The 23,547-nt window shown below is 44.4% G+C and overlaps 1 protein-coding gene across 2 annotated transcripts in view; it reads right to left on the bottom strand.

Moving 5' to 3' along the window:
• NET1 (neuroepithelial cell transforming 1) overlaps positions 1–23,547 on the bottom strand; it is a 271,277-nt gene that overhangs the window by 14,044 nt on the left and 233,686 nt on the right. The window contains exon 1 of one of the 2 annotated variants that reach the window (XM_086918934.1): positions 3,019–3,240. The exons of the other annotated variant lie outside the window; for it this stretch is intronic. Within the exon in view, the coding sequence (XP_086775060.1) occupies positions 3,019–3,111 (93 nt within the window). The 5' untranslated portion in view covers positions 3,112–3,240. Of the gene's footprint in view, positions 1–3,018; positions 3,241–23,547 lie in introns of those variants that run through there. 2 annotated transcript variants of the gene reach the window in all.

Below are 23,547 nucleotides of genomic sequence, written 5' to 3'. Positions count from 1 at the left end.
TTGACGGACATGTGCTGCCCAGTTGGCGTAGGCGCAGAGCGGTACAATGCCCAGCTCTGTCTGCTTGGGGCATGTGTGAGCGCCTGCACCAGACCTCTGTGAGAGCCTCGCATACGCACACAGTCTGTTGCGAGCTTGCAGTCCATAGGGGCAGCACAAAGCGGCTCTTGTGTGAGGAATACAAGCGTTCTTCCCACAACAGAAGCAATAACAGACTCTTCACAACACGGTGTGTGAAACAAAAATAACAAATCAACATCTGGCTCTACAGTGCAGATGTGCTGCGCCTCACAAGGCGCACACTTGATTTCGTTTAACTTTGAGCATGAACCACGTCAGTTAAGACACCTGTGGGCCTCTGAGAATTACACGTCCACACGCACGCGCCTCCGAGCGCGTGCACGGTCTTCACATTATTTCATACTGGGCGCACCATGGCACACAGAGCATGGAACAGTTGTCAGTGTCGTGTGGTGTGGTTCCTCTGGGCCCCGAAGAATGCGGCTCTGATTACAACTCGTTAATCCCTGTGCATGATAAGGGAGGGCTGGGGGGGGGAGCGGCCAACCCTACAGTTCAAGACTCTACATTTATTGCAGTCATCTGCGTTTCAGCTACGGCCGGGAGGTTCACGCAGCAAACCCAAAAACAAACATACACAATCATTATTTGACAATGTAAAGAAACCTAGACCCAAAAAGATGACGTCTTGGTATGATCTACAGAGCACATCCGCCAGGAGAAACCCCTTTGGACGCGGAGGCGGCTTGTTGACATTAACTCTGGGCGCACTGAGCTGACTGCGGCCATTGTAAGCAGCAATGGAGAAAGTTTGTTTGCACCGGACACTTTCGGAGACAAAGCGAGCTCTTCTGCACTAACGGCAACACAACCTTGCCACTGATGGCCCTGGGGTTTAGGGAAGGCCTCTGTTGCAACATTACTGCCACGTTTACAGTAACTCGTTCATCGCCATGTATATAGCGCCCAGCGGGCCTCTGGTGTGTATCGCGGCGCCTTATGTATCCCCAGTGGGAAAGCAGGCACCAACATACAAGGGATTCTAATAAAACGTTAAACTCTATCTTATCAAAATCCAGTCATGCACTGGCCCTTTCTTTATGCTACTAGGGGTGCCTCCCCGTAACATGCATGATGTATGAATGCCCCCCGATCCCACCCTTTAATAGGATAATAGGAAACCGAGTTCGATGGAAGGAGAGCCACTCATTTAGACGCACAGATTCAGCTGGGAGCAATACTTATATTGGTTCTTTGTGTTAATGCATACAGAGGAAATACGTTTGACACGTGTACGTTTATAAAAACAACCCGTCTACATTTTAAAGGTGTAAAGGAATGCACAACATATGAGGTACATATAAAATAGCCTGGACCCAGAATGGAGGTGCACCGGAAAGGGTCCTGCCAACACGAGCTGACAGATGACCAGCACTAAACCCTCCACTAGCAGTCTCCCGTGCACTGTATCCAGCCAAGCGTCACTTCAAAGGCCCAGCAACAGGCTACAAAGGACAGGAAGACGGGCAGCCCGGACAGGCTCACTGAAGCAGACTGCGCCGATAAGATCTTCACGGAGAACAATAATCTCCATTTAGTTGGGGGGGGGTGGGGGTGCTTGGACGTCTGTGTCAGAGACAGGACAGCTGCACGGGAGCCGCGGACACTGCAGAGCTGACAGGTCTCCAGCCGGGCCACACTCACGGGAGAGACTGCCCTGATCACTTCATCGAGATAGCGCATGGCTGGCGAGGGCCGGGTTACAGCCTCTGGCATTCAGCGCCATCGAAGGCCTTTGTACACAGTATCCACATTTCAGGAACATTACATTTTACACGCTTCAAGTTAAATAGCCTCTATGCGCTTGTTCAACAGCCATGTTAGTACCACGACACATGCATTTAAAGCAAGACCAGAAGCAAACGGAATCATTTTTAGAAGACTAAAAAAAAAACAACGAGTAAACAAACGCACCCAGTGCGCCGCTCCTCCGCAAATGACCTAACACAGAGGGTACAGTGCCACAGAAGTCAGATAAAGGAGTAAACGGCATAGTGTGTGGTCGCGCACACCCCTGGGGCAAGGTTTGCACCACTGGCAGACTAGACTGTGAGCTCCAACATAAGAACAGGAACAAAAAAGACAAATACGACACCTGTCAACTTAACGAGGCAGAAACAGAAAAGTTACACCACCTAGTAATTACAAGGTGAAATTTCGCCAAAAAAAAAAAACAGAAAGTAAAGCATTCGTGAATGTCTACAGATCGCACCCGACATCCCTTCTGCGGGTGTTCAGCCTTGACTCAGACGACTATGGTGTACAGAGCGCCAGAAACACAGGAAAAAGCCGCAAGTGTGCAAATGCAAAAGGAGAAATATAAAACGACAATCTGCCTGCAACAAGTGACGGAGAGCCGGCATCTCATGATCCCGTATATAACCTCACAGCCCCTTCACCGGCAGGGCTGACCAATAAACCGATAAGAGAAGGTAAACAAGCAGGCAGCAGACCTGCCTGGCCCACATCTGACAAAGATTAGTGAGACTTTGAGCCCTTCTTTTTAAAGAAGGGTTCAAAGTCTCACTATCTGGGTGTGCAGGGGAGGGTTGACGACAGCACTGCCGATTGCACGCAGGCATCACACCACACGTCCACCACGAAGCACGCACAACCCAAGATAGCATACTACAGATTTATAATTCTGCGCAGCACTGTAATTCGTAAACTTTAGTCTTTAGTCATCTATGCAGCAGTTCAATTAACTTCACGCGCAGTCTTACACGCAGAGCACCAGACATGAAGCAGTCAGCGGGCTCAAAAGGCCACGAGTCTTAAATGCAACTTCTGCCTGTATGCATTTCTAGTACAATGCAGATCGCGCCTTGAAGGCGCTTCTTTCTCATGCACTTGGTTTCACATAGCGCCGCTAACACACCTTTACTGCTCAGACGCTATCAACTAAGTTTACAGTTCGAAGCGCACTCTTGAACCTACCTCGAGCTCCTTGGACGCCTGGCTGTGCACCTCTATGACCCGGATTGTCCTCTTGATAGGCAGGAGCCCCCCTATCTCATCGTGGGCCACCATGCTGCCCCCCTGGGCTAGAACCAGTGTCAGGTTGCGTGTGGCGGCGGCGCCCTGTCGTACACGAGCCTGCGGTGTGCGAGGAAACACTCACAACTCCTTCCCATGCTGCATGCTCCCAGAGCCCGACTGGCGGGGGCAGGGCAGGCGTCGCTTCCTTAAGGTGGGGGGCGGGGCCGAGCTCCCCTGGGCGGGCCTGTGGGCTCGAAGGCCGGCACACCCCGGGCGCCCTGGGCCGCGCAGAGTGAAACGCGAGCCGGTCTGGGCCTAGCCTTTGAAGAGTCTATTTTAAAGCTGCTCTGTGTGATTACGAAAAAAAGACACATGCTGGATAAACCCGCCAGAGCTGCTCACTTGGCAACACTCGCCCCATTGTCCCCCACCCGGCGAGATTAAACCATTGGAAAACAGCATTGCAAACAGAAAACTTTAGCAACTTTGTGTCGGAGAGGGTGTTGCATGACACAGCAGCTGTAGGGGAATTGCCAATCAGCGTTTTAGGATTAAAGGGCATGATCAATCGTTTATGTAGCGCCTTAAACTGCCGCTCTGATAGTTCCCAAACACCGACACTAAAGAACAGGTAATCTCCCGCCTTGCAAGTTAAGCTTGCACACACTAGTAATGTAAATGAATACTACAGCACCCTTGTGCATCCAATGCACAGTTGTAAGAAAAGCCTGCTTGTGGGCAACAAAAGTTGCTCTCTTCAGTTACTCACCATTGCCACTGCAATGTTACGGGGGCAATGGTGAGTAACTGAGGAGAGCAACTGCTGTTGCCGACAAGATGGCTTTTCTCACATTCGTGAACCAATTATTTTGGGATATTCATATTTTAATAAGGCATAAAAACATAACTGATGATGTTTTAAAATACACACTGTCGTGCCCCAACAAGTAGCATGTCTTTCTGTTTATTTTGTAGCGTTAATAACACTGGAAAACCAAAGTCTAACTGAAATACGGGAAAATGGTGAGAACAAAAAAGATAGATCAAACCAGTATTCATTAAAAGGAAAACGCATTAAACATCTCTACATGACAGAACGCTGAAGCAAATTGTTACCCACTGCTACTGCCAATCAAGACACTGTGCACATGAAATGCGCATCTCCTCATCACACAGAGCCCCCAACTATGTCCCAGATGAAGCTAGGAAACAACTGAAGGTCGCATGCATAACACACAAAGGGATACACAATTCCGTTCCTAAATACTTGGCGAATAGGATCAAACTATGCATTAGAGTCTCCATAAATTCTAAATCCCTCATACTAGAACCAGCCAGATAAAACACGGGTGCACTTTCTCCGGATCTGCCCCAAGAATATGGAATTCACTACCACCTGCTACTGGATCGATTACCTCGCTCAGGCTCTTCAAGAAGGAAGTGAACGCCTTACTACTAGAAATACATGCGACAGAAGATAACTTTTTTGACAATGCCATTCACCTTTCTGTATATTGTTTCTGATTGTTTGTACCTTGCTCTTCGAACTCTATGGACAGCGTATCATAGGTAACAGGTATTCTTAATGTACAGCAATGCTAACCAGATCTCTCTTTGTACAGCGCTGTTACTGTGATGGGCATGTTCGTGCTTTATAAAACACTATCTATAAATAAATAAACAATGTGAGTGCTGAAATGTTAAAATGACTACAAAATTAAGTGGCGGGGAATCAACTAAGAAGGGAGAATGTAATACGACATTTATATTGACATCTTTACAGTACACATTTTGCATTTAAGAAGACTGGTAGAGCTGTATACTCGGTTGTTTCCATCGACCCCGGAGGAAGTTACAATGGTGATAGTTGTACCAATCAATGCCTTTTAACTATCAATGTACCCCGACCAAAGCCTGGTGAGGGCAGCAATGTATTGGTTTTGTTTTTCACGTTCCATCCGAAAGACTGGTCACCTTTAACCCCTTCACTGCGGCGGCTATTCCGCCGCAGTGCTAAGGGGGCGGGGCGGAATTGCGGCGGGCGCATGCTGGTGACGGAACCGCTCCATCACCAGCGTCTCTTGCGCTGTGCTTATGACGGAGCGGTTCAGTCATGGCCCCGCCCGCTCAATAGAACGCTCAGCGCAGGCGCGGAATTCGTGCCGCGCATGAGCGGTGAGCGGGCCATGACGGAACCGCTCCGTCATCAGCACAGCGCCACCCCAGCTGATGACGGAGCGGTTCCGTCATCGGCACTTAAGGGGTTAAAAAAAAATTGCTACACCTTTAAATAAAGCCAATTTACTACAATGGAATGAACGCGCTCACATTGTATGACAACTTAGTTTTTCTAAATTTATATTTCAATTACCTTTTGTATTTCGCAGATACTAAGAAACAAATAAACCCTGGTTTCAACAACGATCTCCTAGACACTGGATTTAACATGAATACTCCACTCTTGATCCAGTAGCGGCCGGTGTCAGATGCATGAGAGGGTGGAGGCGGGAAAAGAAACAACAAAAATAGGAGAAAAAAAATTAACTTGCCTGCAGCCCGCCGCATCCCCGTCTTTTGTTCTTATTGTGGCTCCACTGCAGGCAGAGACTCCCAGACTCCCATGCGGCCAATCCTGAAGCTGCTCTCATACCTGGGAGCAGCTTCAGGATTGGCCTGAGTACCAATGATTTGCGCTCCCATGGAGACTGGGAGCCTGTGCTTTGCTGTCTCCAACCCAGCAGCACAGCTGGGTTGGAGATAGCTTCAGTGCACATTCAGTAAACCTCCACATTGTGTTTATTAAGGAAGCAACCAATTTATTTCATATAGTGAATGTTAGACCAACAAGACTCATTAAGAGACCCAGTGGATGGAGATGCTAAGGTATGTGCTTGAGAGACTTCTGTGTTGTCACAAATGTGCTTAATCGTGCTAGTCAGTCATCTTTGCTCGGGAAAAAAGATGCCTTGTTCTGGCAATGGGCAGCTCCTACTACATATTTGGAGAAGGCTTTCAGGGAAGACTTTAGACAGAATGGCAGGGCCTTGAACTGGTATGCATGAGCCAAAACTAGAAATTTCAAATACCTTCCATCCATTCTTATTTTGGAATGTGTAATAAAAAATCCTTACAGTCTGCTGTGTACAGTTATCGCCTTTCTAAATCTTTGGAGTTATTTGGCACGACCAGTGTCCTGAGCTTCTTTTTCCAGATCAATTTGTTGGCAAGTGTCAAACCCAGAATTGATCATAAGCCTACTTTTTTCACAGCCTTATCAACCGAGGCACACTTCATGCTGCAATTTAAGCATGTGAGATAGATGGAAGTTTCACTGGGTTGGCGACACATGCATTTACATGACCTTAATTTGTAAAGTGTGTTTGATTTCAATACCGTCCAGCATGCAAGAATATGTGATAATGTCCCTCCAAGCTTGATGGAACTCAATCCCACCCCTTTTCTCATAGAAAGTAATCTGAGATTTTGGAGGTTAAGATCATGTTTTTTGTAGTCCTCCAGCAGGAGAGGGAAAGTTCCTTTCCTGAGGGATGAGTAGGCCTCCAACAGGACTTTTTGATGTTCGGGCTGATGGACTTATCTCCCCCAACAGGCATGATTACATTGAATCCTGATCAGGAAGATTTAGAGGAAAGCTTCTTACACTGCGCAGCATGCTTTGTAGAACAACTCGCTTTGAGAAAGGCCATACTTGGCTGCAGTACTGGAGAGTATATCTGTGACAAGATGCTGTATGTGGATTCAAGAGTTATCCAAAAGAAGTGCATCTTAGATGTCAAAATCACTGTACAGCTTGAAGAATGCATAATCCAAGCACCTTTTGTACAGATCTTTGCTGATTTTACCAAGATGATGATCCACATATGAAGACGTGCACATGTACTACTGAATGAAACAGGTCGATTTTATACCAATGTATGTATCACTTTCCTAGTGATTGAGGGTGGCACCGTATTTATTCTTCAGTGAAATCGGTACTTATTGCTGCCATCCTCTGAATAATCAAAAGCTGAGAGGACCTCAGTTATGGATTGAACTCTGCCTTTAAGTAAAAGGAATAGGCTTACATGATCTTGGTGTAATAAGTTCAAACTTCAGGTCCCTTGTCTCTGAGGAGGATGTACATTTTGCATTGGACAGCAAAACGGTGTGAACGATGGACAGTATTATATTATTATTAATATTATTATTATAATTGCATTTGTTGAGCGCACAGCTACCCGGAGGTTTCCCGGCGCTAGAGCAAACGGAGGATGAACCAGTGAAGAAGGCCATAGGCAAGGCAACGGAAGACACGTACACGAGCAGAACCCCAGGCTATGCAGCACCGGCATCAAACAAAAGAGTCAACCGATACTAGACTGCATAGAGAAATCACGATTCGAACTACCGTTAACAAGAAATTTAAAGAACGGAGTGGACTGCCTTAAACAATGCAGCAAACTACAAACAGCTAATTAGAAGGGGTAAACATAGGACGCCAGAATATCTACTGTGAATGGATATTATAAACTAGCCTCAGAATTAGACGTTAAAGGCCAACACGTGTCGATATCTGTAAGAAGAATATCTGTGTGAGTTATCTAAAACCGCCGCTTCCCTAGAATTGTTTGACAACAAGGGAGCCCAAAATAAAGAGTATCAGTGCTTCAATATAGCATTCTTCAATACCCAACAGCTAATCAACTTGTGTGTGGAATTTCAAAATCGTGTATTCTACTAATAAAAATAGAAGTTATGTTGTATGTTATATACGAATGACGGTAACCTGATGAAGGCCCCTTGGCCGAAACGCGTTGTGCTCCACCTTACCGCATTTGCCTTCTTCACTTATCCATCAACCAATCATATCGTATAACACTTGTCTATTTTTCTTTTTTCATTATTGTTGAGTGTGTGTAGTTTATATTTGTATGTACTTTATGTGTTACTGACCGATAATTTATATGAAATATATATGTCTTTTATAAATGAACTGAGGTAAAAAATAATGATCAAAAAATTAAGAAACATAAAACAATAATAAAATTCATAATTTTGATATATCACTGTCTCAGAAAATTATTATGTGTTAGCATTTAATATGTTATAGTGGGTCAAGACAAGGGCGCTTTAATTATCAATAGTTTGCTTAATACTTGTCTCTTTTCTCTAAAAACATAGGCAAGGCAGTTACATGTTAAAAAGCCAGGTCTTAATACCTTTGCGGAATGTCATGTAGCATAATTCCGAGCGCAGAAATTGGGGCATGGAGTTCCATAAAGAAGGAGCCAAAAAGGCGAACAAGCGTCCACCCATTTTGGCTCGCTTGACACGTGGGATTTGAAACTTGTTTTGGGTAGAAGATCTTAAAGTGCGGGATGGGGCATACTGCTGGACCAAGGAAGATAGGTATTTCGGGGCTTTGTCCATTTTAATACGTTGCATAATGCAGAGGGTTTTGAACTTGATACGGCTTTCAATTCGTAGCCAATGCAATTTGTGCAGATGGGTAGTGGCCGAAGACCTAGCAGGTAAGTTACAAATCAGGCGCACAGCCATATTCTGAACCACCTGAAGTTTCTTTAATACCTCCTTACAGGCGCCAAGCAGTAGTACGTTGCCGTAGTCCATCCGTGAGATGACAAGGGCTTGGACCACGGTTCTCAGGGTATCCACTGGAAGCATCCATGTGATTTTTCTAAGCCACCTGACGATGGTGGTGCAGGTGGCAGAGACCTTTACTACATGTTGCTTCAATGACAACTGGTTGTCAAGCAGAACCCCGAGATTACGGGCTGAATCTGAGGGGGTAGGTACCGGGCCCATCTGCGGAGGCCAATGATGCGGGCCCCACAGAGATGTGTTGGGACCAAATAGGAGCAGCTCCGTTTTGTCCCCATTGAGCTTTAATTTATGTCTCTGCATCCAGTTGGCGATCTGTTCCAAACCAGACTGCAAGGAAGACGTAGGCGAATGATTCTTGATGGAGAGTGAGTAGACGATTTGAGTGTCGTCAGCATAAGAATATATTGTGAGACCCGCCTGCTCTTCCAAGAAAGCAAGCGGTCTCACATAGAGATTAAAAAAGAGGGGACTAAGAATCGACCCTTGGGGAACACCGTGAGGGGAAGAGTAGATAGAAGAAACAGAAGTAGAGGAAAATACCTGAAAAGTGCGATTAGAGAGAAAACTAGCAATCCAAGCCAGGGCTGTACCATCAATCCCCACAGATTGCAAGGTGGACAATAGGATGGGATGGGAGACGGTGTCAAATGCGGCACTCAAATCAAGCAAGATGAGTGCCACAGTCTCCCCATTGTCCACCTGTCGCCTGATGGTCTCAGACACACCCAGAAGCGTAGTCTCTGTGGAGAAGCCAGCCCTGAACCCAGACTGAGAGCAGTGAAGGAGGTGAGAAGATTCGACATAAGAGGTGAGAAGAGAATTCACATGTTTTTCGAGAATTTTAGAATAACAGGAGAGGAGAGAGGACGAAAGTTAGAAGGGTTATTAGAATCCGCATTGGCCTTCTTTAGCAATGGAACCACCATCGCGTGTTTCCATTCACTGGGGACTGTAGCCTCCTCCAATGAGGCATTCAGCATATCTAAAATGATCTGAAGCAGGTTTGGGTCCAGGGTGCCCATTATTTGAGGGGGCAGAGGGTCAAGGGGGGAGCCTGATTTTATTTCCTGTAAATATTTCTGGAGGAGCGGGAGAGATATCGGTTCCCAAGAGTGAATTGGTGAAGTAGTATGAATACCATCATCAGCAGCAACGAAGCAGGGGGTGGGGAGTAACGGCTCAGGGATAGTAGGAGCATTTGGAGTGGCGTCAAAGATGGCATAGATCTTATCAATTTTGTCCAAAAAGAATTCAGCCAGAACATTGCCTTGGGAAGAATCCAGAGAAGGATCTTTTGGTGCAGAGGACATGCCAGAAAGGTCTTTTACTAACTTAAACAAAGCCTTAGGTCTATTTTGGGCCTTGAGTATGATGCTGTTCGCATGATTGGCTCTGGCAGTGTCACAGGCAGAGTGGTATGCCCGAAGGGCAGCCTTGTAGTTTGATTTCTTAAGTGTGCAATAGTCCGAACGCCATATGCGCTCCAATTTCTTGCAACGGGATTTTTCCTGACTCAATGAGTCATTAAACCAGGGAGCTGGTGGGTGATGGAACTGTGACTTATTCATCTGAGTGGGAAGACACAAATCTAGGGCTGTATTTAGCCAGGAATTGACCACAGGTACCTCCTTGGTAGAGATAATAGGAGACGTTGGTTTAGAGTTGTCGAGGCAGGAATTTAGTTTGTCTATATCCAAACGTTTCCAATTCCTACTAGCTTTGTAAGGATGAGAGCTAGAGGAATTATTGTGAGCTGGTATCCTAATTGAGAAGTTTACAATGAAGTGATCAGACCAAGTGACAGGAGAAGAAGAGTGGTAAGTAATACAGTTGAGGTTTGAGATAATGGGATCCAATAAATTACCGGCTTTATGGGTGGGGCCGGAATTGTGTAGGTGAAGATCCAGGGCAGCTAAGTCCTGAAGTAAACGCATACTAATGGGACAAGATGTGAGATTAAAATGAATGTTTAAGTCACCCACTACTAAAAAGTTAGTGGATTGTAAAATGAGAGGGGCAATAAGCTCAGGAAAGGAAGAAGCCCATGTATTGGCCGAGCCCGGGGGGCGATAAATCAGGGTCCCAGTCAAAGTATAATGCGGGGTGAGAGAAAGTTTAAAGAGGCCAGCCTCACAGTTTGGGAAATCTAAGTCCTCCCATTTACAAGAAAACTCTCTTTTAAAAATTATCGCTATGCCTCCTCCCTCCTTGAGCACACGATTTCTCCCCAAATAGGTGTAGTTGTTAGGGAGAGCCATAGCAATGTCAGGGCCAGAGCTATTGCTAAGCCATGTTTCCGTTAGAAACATGGCGGCAGGACTTGCCGAAAAAATAGTAAACAGTAAAAATGTAAAACAGAAGTTGAATTACTTTGAACTATGGAACTCATTTTAGAATGAGGTGTAAATAGAATTTACTTTCGAATGGGATGTCTAAGATATAGCAACGTTTTGTGGAAAGGTTCTGGGATCATGTAGAAGTAAAGGTCTTAACAGTCAGAGTTGCTTTTCCTCTGAAGGAGACTAAGTCTGTAGATCAACCCAAGTCTACATAAGAGACGAAGTGAAGGCCTCCTACAAGTTGATTGTAGTGGAAACACTGCCTCTAATGGATGGAGACATGTTAAATGTTCTCTTCTGGACTGAGATCTGCTCACTAGAGAGTCTCCGTTTGATAACTGATTATCATATATAACAGCTAAGACTCTTTGTCTCTTTCCTAGGGATGCTGAATGTGTTATCATGAGGCTGTGGTGCAGGCAGAACATAAACTAATACTGGAACTGATGTCCTGATTGGTTAGCATCTTCACAACGATGTGCTTACCTTCACAAGGACATTTTAATTATCGACTTTGCTTTTCGTTGTAGGTGCCATTGGAAAAAGCTTCATCATATAAGATGGCCTCCACATTAAACAGGAACCAGAAGGTTGGCAACCGGTTGCTTCTCAGAAGGATACTACTGCAAATCCGAATGAGTTTCAGCAGAGTCTGAGGAGAGGTGTCTGAGGCTTCCTTCAGTGTGTTGGCAGGAGGTTCGGCTCTCTGTTTCTCACCCTTCCTTTCAGTTGTTTGAGCAGAATGTCTAGCCAAGTTTCTATGCAAAGCAGTTTGTGGACCAGGGGCAAGGAGGCAATTTCTTCTTGCAGGAGCCTAACAAGTCTTCTTTTTTATGTACTGAGGGTTATCGTATTACAATGTTTACAAATGTCCAAATCATGCTAATCTATCTAACATAATAAAAGGCATCTTGCACGCCAAACATTCTTCTTCCTCTGTTTTACTCAAGGGCGCCACTGCATTAAGAAACATTGCTCTTCCTCTACAGATCTTATAGAAGTTGATACATCTGAAGGAAAACGCACATGGGAGGTGGGTAATTATCAGAAAATAACAGGCCAAATGAAGAGCCTTGGTGTAAAGGAATCCTGCTGATCAAGCGTAACATTTAACACAGGTAATGTGCTGGCACTGACCATTGCAGGTTCAGGAGATCTGGTGGCAACACATTTCACTGGGTCCCAAGGTGAATCGGATTAAAAGTATAGAAAACTGCACCAAGTATGACTCTTATGTAGGTGGCCCGTCGGGTCATGACAGATGTTGTGGCTATACTGTCACTGAGCACATATGAAATTCTGCTAGTGCATTTCAGTGGCTTTTAGATCTTTCTGGAAATGCAGCATCTGTTCAGTAGGTGCAGTGTCCGCGTGGTCACAAAGTGATCACGGAAAATCTGTGCCTGGAGGCCCGACTATCTCAATGATATATGTTATACTGTGCAGCAATAAGACTGGCTTCCATTCCACCTTGGGTTCACACACTTTAGCTCTACTCTGCCTTGTGAACTTTAGCTTGGATTACCTTTCATGCAGTCCTGTGAGGAAAATGTGCATAGCTGCATTGCACAAATAGGAAAAAAATGTGCAGAACCATAATTTGCATGATTTGCCCTGATAAGATCTCATCCATTGCCCTCTGATGAGATCATCAGACACAAAAAAAGCCTTTTAAGCATGATAGTAGGTGTTGCTCTACAGTACAAAGGCAATGCAGGGTGCCTTATATGAGATCTGTACTGGATGTTCACTCTCCAGTACAATATTTAATGCAAGGACAGCTACACAAGAGTGAGGCATATAAAATGTTATGTTTTGCCATCATTACACGTAGCATTAACTTGGAATATTCGCTTGACCCTTTTTCGTGTCTGGTTTATTTTGGTATTAGAAATTCTTGGAAAGTCATGTCACGCAAAGGTAATAGATCAAGTTTTGTGCCAAAAACTATGTGTGTCTGTGCCATTTCCATCCCACTACGTCCCTTGCACAGATTATGAGGTTGACCTCCGCGGTGCACAAGATACTGCACAGAGCTCTAGTTATGTTATGTTAACTAAACTTGCAAAGCACTTCATATACCCATAGGGGTCTAGGAGCTGTTCAGTGTGCAGAAGTGAGTGAAAAAGAAAAAAAAAGCCTAATGGTTAAATAGACAAGATTTCAGGTGCTTCCAGAAATGAAGAAGAGAGGGAGCTGACCTGATGTACAAAGGGAGGAAATTCCATTGTCTGGAAGCTCCTGCTAGGAAGCTGTCACCTCCCCATTTAGATTTTTTATATCCAATTGTATTTATTTTGAAAGAACCTGATGAATTTTAAGTTTCTAGAAGGCTTTCTTCAGGAAGAGGTCTGGAGTCATGAAGGGCCTTGTAGGTAAGACAGATTTAAAATTCATTATGTTCTTCACCTTCAGTCAATGAAGATCTTTCAAAGCGAGAGAGGCAGAATGATGTCTGGGCAGTCCCAGTAGAGGTATAGCTGCCGAATTCTGAAGCACTTGAAGTTTATTAACCCCTCCCATGCTGATGACGGAACCGCTCCGTCATCAGCTACAGTTGAGCTGTGCTGATGACGGAGCGGTTCCGTCATGGCCCAGCCGCCGCGCCTGCGCGGCGCTGATTTCGCGCCTGCGCGGGCGTTCTAATGAGCGGGGCGGGTCATGACGGAACCGCTCCGTCACCAGCATAGCTCAACCGCGGCTGATGACGGAGCCGCTCTGTCACCAGCATGCGGCCGCCCCGCCCCTTTAGCGCTGCGGCGGAATAGCCGCCGCAGCGAAGGGGTTAATGTATTGAGCCTGTAGACAATTGTAAAGGCCATTGCAGTAATCTATTTTGGCAAGTATTAAGGTGGAGATGACGGTCTACCTGGCACTCGTGGGGACAAAGTTTAGTATCCTCCTGAGGATTCTTAAGGTGCTCTAGGATGAAGAGACCACAGCATTGATTTGCTTGCCTAGATTTAAACTGCCATCTATAATGACCCCAAGACTCTTGGCTTTGTTGGTAGGGCCAGTGAGTGGTCCCATTTCTGCAGGCCAGCAAGGTGCTGACCATAAGTTGGGATTGTTTCCGAACAGTATCACCTCGGTTTTCCCAGTGTTGAGCTTGATACAGTGCTTGCTCATCCAAGAGTTGATGGGTCTCATGCAGTTCTGGATTTGATTGCTAGTATCCTTGGAGTTGTTTAAGGGCGGAGAGCACAATTTGAGTGTCATTGGCATACCAGGTGAGAAAGAAAGCAAAAGATGGGATGAGTGGGGCTAGTTCTGCAACATAAATGTTCAAAAGAGTGTGGCTGAGCAAAAAACCCTGCGGGGCTCCACAAGGCAAGGAAAAGGGGTTTGATGTGAATTAATCTATTTTTATTGCATTTTCCCTATCGAAAAGGAAGGATGAGAGTAGTTTTAAAGTTAGGTTGTTTATACCAATCGCTTCCAAATGATGGATCAAAAAATAAAGTGATCCACTGTGTCAAAGGCCGCCAAAAGGTCTTCAGATGCTCCGTCCATCACCACCCTCTTTTGTACCGCCAAAAGGTCTAACAGCATCAATGCGGCTGATCCACGTTCGTCCGAAATAAACTTTAGTTAGTCAGTGGCCTTAATCAGGCCCGTCTCGGTACTGTGTTCCGATCTGAACCCAAATTGAGTGGAACCATCACAGCAAAGTACCTGGCATGGGAAAGTTGATCAGCAGCGTGTGTTATCTTATAGTACATCTGAGCCTGAATCTTTAATCTGAAAGTGCACAGCCATTGAACAAAGCTAAATGCAGTGACTGCACGTTACAGCTGGCTCATGTTACAGTAGGTTACCTGTACCCCCTCAAATGGAATGACTAGGAACTCACTTATTACATAAATAATGACTTATTAAATGACATTGACTGCATCACTGATTATATTTAAATAACAAAAGTGAAATTACTAATGAGACCAACCAGTGATTCTGGCAGCGAGCTACAGGCTTTGTAAACTAGGAGTGATACAACAACCTAAATCAATGCTCGGACTCTTACAAGCTTGTCACTAAGCTTTGAAAAGATGCCAAAGAAACAGGACAGTTCAGAAGAGAAGCACTTTTGATGGATGTCATTGTCTTTTTACTTGAATTCCCCAAAAGAATGGGTGCAGTAAGGGTAGGCCACTGGCATATAGCTGGCCGCTGAATATCACTGAACAAAAGAACTTTTAAACCATTGCTGTGAAGGGCTGAAGTGTGAGCAGGTAGGGTATTAGGTGGTCATAAAGGAGTGGCTGCAGGGTCTGGCCACAGGCGCGGCCCGAAGTCCAACTTGTGGCCAACTTGCGCTGCACATTTTCTGGGCACAGGTGAGGCTCTGCGGCCAAACTACACTGCACATGGCTGTAGCAGGGGGTGGACACATTCAAGCCCTATTGAATGTTGGATGAAGTATCTGGTGTGACACCAGGCCTTGCAGATCATCTCCCTACAAGAAAAAACACATCATTGGAAGCCACACACCTCCCGTCCCAGCAAAGATTCTTCCCACCCATGTACGGTAGTAGCAGCACACCGACCTATAAAAAGGCTCAATCCACCACAAGGAAAGTGCTGGGAACATGAAGCTTTCGGATCATTCTGGCCAGAAACCCGAAAACTACTGACCTCTAAGAATAGTGGCAGGACCACATATGTACCTTTCTTATTAGAATACACTGTACTCTAGATATGGGAGGGCATTCAACTATTCATGATACACGAGAATAGGCCACACTCATAATTCCTATTTCTATACCTAGGTACAAAAAGTAAATATAAAGTCAATTCATTATCGCCCACTCCTGTATCAAGCACTAGACCAAAACACTTCAGAGAGGCTAACCAAAACATTGTTCCAAGCAAGCACTCCCAACTGTGTACCATGTTACCCATCCACGAAGGTGCTTCAGTGCCATACCATATATAAGACAGGATAGAAACAGGAAATGTATACTGCACTAAGGTGCAGAGTCCCGTCCCGCCACACGGGGCCACTGGCGTAGATGTGGGTAATGAAAAGCGCCTTGAACCATTTACCGTCTAGAGTGCAGAAAGAATGCAGAGGAAAATGGTAGCTATTGGAACCAAACACTAGATAACGGGTCACAGGAAAACAAAACTAGAGATTGCATAAATAAAGTAAAACGTTAACAAAACCGCACGACTACAATAACAGGCAACAAGAATGACACAACCCAACATGCTCAGATTGGCCTTGAAACTAACGTCACCAGAAGATAAGCTCTTCTATTTCCAGAAAACAAAAGTGGCTGTGAGAACATAAGTGCCTGCAGTGCCACCTAGCGTCGCTGAGAAAAATCGTTGTTACGAAGTTAACATTTATGAGCTTGACTACTTGCAATGACGAATAGTGCAATCTATATTTAAAATAGAGAAACCGACTTGTCCTGTAGCCAACTTGTCCTGTAGCTATTTCCTCATGCTCAACACCAAGCTAGACACAGCGCGAGTTCCTTCATATGCATATTGCAGTAGATGTACTCAGCTCAGACTAGTCTATGTGACACTCAAGTCCATCGCACGCTTGTCATAAGTAGATCACAACAGAACAATCCATAAATACAGTAATAGAGCGTAGCACACACGGAAACAAAAGCAGAACAAAACACAACAGTGCTTTGTAAAATAATTCCTCTCCTTCCGTTTCTGCACAATTATTGTACACATACAGAATTTTAAGAGAGTCACCTCTGTGAAAACGCTAAACGTCGTTGTGGATTTTCTCTGAGAGACTAGCACAATTCAAACATCATTTTATGTGCAATATTCCCATATCCCGGCACATTGATTTAATTTAGCACAGTTCATTATTAATTGCAACTCGTAAAGTACACAGGGTCTGATTCCGAGATTGGCGGATGGGATGCTCCGTCACAAACGTGACAGATATCCGGTCCACCGTATTACAATTCCACTATATTCTATGGAACTTGTAACCGTGGACGGGATAATCAACAAGTTTGTGACGGAGTATCCCATCCACCAAGATCTTAATCAGGCCCATAGTCTAAATTGCTGTTCATGTATATCTGAACCCCCAATATTTGACATACGCCTGCTGATTTAATTAAAAGTAATTGTGTGCTCATATGATTTAATGATATACATAAAGCAGTATTCTCCTCCGGATGAAAGATGATCACGGCACTCCAAGGCAGTAAGTTGCAAAGGTTAATTTTTTTTCCAAGAGGAAAAAACATCAACACGTTTCGGAGCCAAAGAAGCCTTTGCCGCAACATTGATCATCGGTTGTAAAGTGCAATATATACAGAGTGAATCGTAAAGAAAGTGTGCACCACAAACACAGAACAAGCATTGGCATAGCGAATAGGAGCTACCTTAGGGACTTATTGGCTTTGGCAATTGCTTTTTGCAGGTCTGTACAGTTACGGGACACACACTGCGCAGCATCTTTGGCTTTGGACAATGCTGCATAGATAACACTGTTTCTGCTATTGAAAGGAGCAAGGCAGGAAGGAAGTTATTAATATACCCTTTTAGCTAGGAACAGACGCAGATACGGCTTTAAAACACACAGAGGAGCAGTGTTTTGTTTATGTCAATTAAGCGCCACCATGGATGTTGTTCAGCCACAATAGCAGAGCACGCAATCACAGGCAGCACCAGCTGTTTTAAGCGGCAATTAGCTACTCATACATAGCGAGTACAAGCATATCTGCATTTCCATTTCAACACTTACCAAACCTACTTAAATGCTGTTCATCGAAAAATCAACTTTCGAACCGACAGTCCTAATAACCAATTACTCAACTAAATTTGAATGAGTACCTAAGACCACGCCATTAAAATTCAAACAATTTCATCTGTAGGTGGCACACAGATCTTAGCAGCAGATGCACTGACCTTCTGAGCTGGTATACAGCGGTTAGCACGCATTTTTTACAACGCGGTACTGTTACCACACACCTTTTACCACGCAAGTCGATACAACAACTTGCGCTGGAGGGCACTCCAGGATAGTAAATAGTTTAATTTACTATCCAACTCCTTCCCTAGAGTCCACGGGGACTGGAGTTGGAATAGTAAATTCAAAAATGTACTATCCAGCGCCCCTCCACGCAAGTCGTTGTAACGACTTGCGTGGTAAAAGTAGCGTTGTAACAGTACGCGTTGTAAAAGTACGCGTGGTACCGTCATATATCCTTCTGAGCTACATGGACAACACTGCTCCTGCTATTAAAAGGAGCAGGGAAGGAAGGACGCTATTAATATGAAAAGGGTACTATTGTTACGAACCAGTAACCATAGCGACACGTAATCTAGCCAATTATATCAAAGGGCAGCGCCATTTTGGAGTACCCAACTCTGCACTAAAGTTCAATACCATATGATGCAAACATATAACTTGTAAGAAAATCTTGCTGTCAATTAAATCATGCAATCATATGTTGAGAGAAATGGTCCTTACAGGGCATCTCCAAAATGTATCTGGATTCAAGACTCCCGAGTTCCCTTTCCCTGTTACCTACTCTTGGCTTACTGGGCATACAGTCAATGGCATTGTATTTGAGTAGATTATGATCTCCATTGTGTACCTGCTGAAAATTAAGGACTACCGGATAGTTAATATCAAGATTCTTTACAGCCCTCAAGTGCTGTAGTACACATTTGTGCACCAGCAGTATTGTCCTGCCAATGTATACCTTAGGGCAAGGACACTCCAAGGTATAGATCGCAAAATCTGTTTTGCAGTTCAGTGTTTTCTTTATTTTAATGGTCTTGTTGAAGAGTGTGTTAACTACACTGATGTTACTGCCATTTATAGAAGCCTTGCATTTTTGGCATATTTTAAAGCCAGGGCTTGGTTTCAACAATGATCTCTTCTTTGTAGGGACTTCACTCTTAACTAGAAAGTCCCCACATAGCTGAGACTTTCCTAAAGGTAACTTGTGGTCTAGTAGTCATGCTCTCACCTATTACTGGGTAATTCCTAATGAGATGTCAGTGTTTGGTGAAGAAGTGTCTTATACTCATGTGTTGGTCATGGTAGGAAGTGATAAATCTAAACCCCTCTTCCTTGGTAGGGCCACTGTTTTTATTGCCTGTTCCAAAGAGGGCTACCCCCTCCTACATTTGGATATCCTGGATTTGGCAGTACTCAAAGTATTTTCTGTGTACCCTCTCCACTTAAGTCTAAGGACCATGTTTTGTTGGGTAGCCTCAAAGTTAGTCTGGTTGCTACAAATGGGTCTCGCCCACATTAACTCCCCATAAGGGATGCTATTTTTCAACGCCACCAGGTGGAAGCTCCTGGCATGCAGCATAGTGTTACCGGCGGTAGCTTGCCTGTAAACCGTGGTAGTGGCATTGAATTTTGCACCAATATTCTAACATCTAGGAAGTCAAATTGTGTGCAACTAATCTGGCTGGTAAAATGTAGATTAAGATTATTAGTGTTAACAAACAAGTTAGTTGAGGCTTCGTCTCCCTTCCATAACACAAACAGGTGTTCTGGGTACCTGACTCAAAGTAGAATATTGTCTGACCATTCAACCATCTCCTGACCATCGAGTACCTGTTCCTACGATCAGCCCATATGCAAATTAGCATAGCTAGGGGTGAAGCAGGTACCAATTGATGTCCCTCACTGCTGTTGGAAGAGCTCCCCGTTAAACAGGTATATATTTCTGCCGAGGCACAACCGGATCATGCGTAGAAGCATGCTGTTGTGTCTAAAAAATTGGATTGGTGTGACCCTCAGGAAATGCTGTACTGTTCTTAGGCCATCACCATGGTGCATGCTAGTATACAGTGAGGCTATGTCAAGGCTCATCATCCCCCATGTAATGTCAAAAATTCACTTTAGGAATTCTGACGTACCTTCAATGTATATGGAGAGGTTCTGAAGCAATGGTTGTAGGAATTGGTCTAGGTAAGCAGGAGTGTTCTCAAAATGTCTGTCTACAGCAGCTACGATAGGTCTACCAGGAGGCTTGATCATACTTTCATGGATCTTAGGGATGAGGTAGATGTCCTCCACCCTCAGAACATTGTACACATCTACTTCTTTCCATTCAGTTAGATCACCCAAAAATCCATCCTTGACCTTCAGGTATTCAGTCTTTGCAATCCTAATATAATATTGTTGGTCAATCAGCTGAGAATATGCTTCATCCACATGTATTTGCCTACTCCGCAGCACAACATTACCTCCTTTATCTGAGGCCTGCACAACACAGTCATCTCACTCCATTTCTGTACAACGTGTCTGAAGTTCACATTCCGATTCATACCCAGTCTCCTATCGACACCAGACCTAGACTGCAATTTGGTTAATACCATCATCATGAATTCTGAGAACACATCAAGGTTATCAAGTAAATCGGGGATTTTTCTTTAGATTTTGGTCTGAAATCTGTACAACCCCCTTCACTAACATCCAGATTTATCATGCTCAATAATGGTGTTATCAATTTCAATATTATCAGTCTCTGATTCTCTCTCAAGGTATGTCAGATCTCGCATAAAATCCACATCTGAGACCTCCAAATTGCTTGGTGGAAGTCCTCTTTTTTGAAGCCACCTTTTTCGTTTTTTTGCTTTAGAATTTCTTCAGGCTAAGTTAGTGAACACACTTATTACATCGATTCTAGCTTGTGCGTAGTCAAAACTAGAGACAGCGCAAAAAAAAAAAAAGAATATGACAAGGTCACATTAGTCAAATTTATTACCGTTTCTTTTTCTTGTCATTTCTTGTAATTGGGAGTCATTCTCCCCTTGGGGTCCAAGCCAGCCTAAAACCCTTGGCCTCCTCACCTTTGTCTCTTGTTCCATTTGGTTTTTGCGGTCTCCTTTTTCTGTGGTTGGATCTTTGGTCCAGCTGTAAAAAACATAACACATCTTGAACTGATGTGCTTGCTTTATCCATACCGCTGCTGCTCTTCTTCCTTTTCTGCCCATGTATCAGAGCTGAAGTCGCTGAAGGAAATATTAGGTCTCAGGTGGTTGACCTCTCCCAGCCTTTGCCTACACATATTCTAAAAGCGTCTGATGACAGTAAAGATCTGCCCCCTTTCATAGTCAAGATGGTCACGCTGGAATGTTTGTGCTTTTCTCAGTATACTAGTTTCTTCATGTTTCACCATTCTTACTTTAAGCACCACTGTTGCTTGTCACCTCATTGCTCAGCTGATCATTAATTAGTTCAATCTGCACCATCTTTCAATCTCTGCGTATTTAATAAGCACTTGGATCATGTTAATTGAACTATGAGTATTGAGTTCCACCCACTCTTTAATTAAGTCTGAGTGCGGGTTCTCGTAGCTGGGCGTTATCGTAATTCTCAGGCCACGGGTTATCCTCCCTAAACAATGAAGTTTGTGAGCGGCACTGCATCCCACCACTTGGAGTTTTGATTTTAATAGCTTCTCTGATCTATAGTGCACGGTCTGCAAATTGCTACTCGCCCTCGATCCGTGTCCTCCCTGATTTAAACCTGCTCCTCCGTTGGCACAGCTGTCACACAAAAATAAAGCATCTGCCGCTTTAAGTCTTTAACAATCTCCTCCTCCGCCATAATGAAGGTAAGGTACCTTGCACTGCCTTTGCCATCAGAGCAGCACTCTGCTAATCGAAAGCCCCGACTAAGGCAATCCAAGCGATATTGAAAACCCCTACCAAGTAAATAATCTGAATGGTGCAAGTGCCCCCCGGCCCTACCACGCCCATTTCTTACCAGGGAGAATGAGTCTTTGGGGAGGGGGCCTGCCAGCCTCAAAGCAATATCCAAGAAGGGGTGCGTGCCCGCAGGCTCCATATTCTCAGGGGAGACAGGTTAATGTGATTTTATAGATAGGTGTTGACAGTATACAAGAACTAATGTTAAAAAAAACACTGATACAGATACACCAGTTATATTTTAGTCAATTAACTATAAGCTATGCCCTCATCAAGCACTGCTTTTGACCTCACACATTGGCTTGGGACCATAGCACTCATTAGCAATTTGAGCAATAGTATTCTTTAAAACAACGAGAGGTGTCATCAGTTATGTCATTTAACAAATCATGGGTGATGCAAAATGTGATGTCCTATGCAGGCCATAATGGAGGCGCTGGGTATAAAAAAAAGTTTTTTTTAAAGCAAGTTTATTTCAACACCGAACCAGACCATCACTTTAACCATTATTAATCATATTCCAAACTGGCCCAACATCCAAAACCTGCAGTGCAAGGTCTTAGGCTGTGCAAAGCAGAGGTTTGCCGTAGGGCTTGGACTCGTGGTCCGAGTCCATTGCTCTTTTCGGGCGAATGCGAGCACGTTATGGGCGGCACACTAGGAAGACATCGGACTGTTTTGCAGAGCTTACCATATATTGAAGCATAGATATTTTTGGACGATTGAGAAGGAGGAGGACTATTGGACCAATTGCAGCCTTTGAAGTATTGGATGCCCTTTACTGGTTGCTGCAACATCATCCCTTCGCCATACTGTTCCGGTGCTTAAGACGTCCCGTAGAAATGAAGAAAATGTGCGAGATACAGGAATAGAGGCTCCGGAACTTCGAGTAATTGTAACCCTAGGAATGATTTATGGGGTTTAATTCCCTTAGACGCTGAGATTGGTGCTATCACCTGGCTGAGGGTTGCTTTGCAAACCTGGATTGTATATCTAAAGATGCATATCGGCAACTATTAAGTAGGTGCTTATACCTATTGTTGGAGTGTGTGATTTTACCTTTCCCGGGTGGATCAGCCTTTTCCCCTTTTTTGGGGCATTATATCTGGCAGGTCCTGATGAAGGTGGCATTCTACCAGCTTGCAGCCACCGAAACGTGTCGACCACTGCCTTTATAACCTCCTGCCCTTGTGCAGTTTTTGTCTTTGGTCATCCCAGTTATTTTGTCACTCTGTAATTGTGTTCCCCAGATATGTTATGAATGTGAAGGTGTGTCTGGATATGTGTGAGTTGGGGTTGAATGGGTTGTTGTGATGCTTCTGTTAGTCTCTTCCCGGGTCCCCATGATTTGATTATATGTATTGTTTTTCTCATTTGTGTTGATCTGCGACCTTATTATGCTGAAAAATGTTACATGGATTTGTATAGTTATGAAAAAGTATTTTGATAAAATGAAATTAAAAAGTGTATTTTTTTTAGGTATGTTGTAATAATTTTTTCTGAGTGGGCCCACATTTTGGCTTGAGCGCTCACAGTGGCCATTGGGATTAATTCCGATGTATAAATAACTGTGGTCATAAGGGAGGTTATCTTTTAGGTCTGAGTCCACTGCCAACACATACACCCAGCCTGTGCTGTGCATGGCTTCTGGCCATGCGCAGTTGGGGTTGGCTAAAGGACTTAGGCTAATTGCTAGACTCTCCAATCAACCCTCAACAGGTGACCAGTGAGGGTTGGCTGGTAGACCTGAGCCCATTACTTCACAGGCATCCATCTGTGGGTTCCCAAGCACCATTGTGCACAAAGTTTGTCTACCTAACTGTTTACTATTTTAAAATTAGGGGCTGTTAAGTGACCT

Source organism: Lissotriton vulgaris, chromosome 1_1 (assembly GCF_964263255.1).
Source record: "Lissotriton vulgaris chromosome 1_1, aLisVul1.2, whole genome shotgun sequence".
Taxonomy (NCBI): Eukaryota; Metazoa; Chordata; class Amphibia; order Caudata; family Salamandridae; genus Lissotriton; species Lissotriton vulgaris.
The sequence above is the reverse complement of the archived record's forward strand: the minus strand, read 5'-3'. Positions and strand labels throughout refer to the sequence as shown.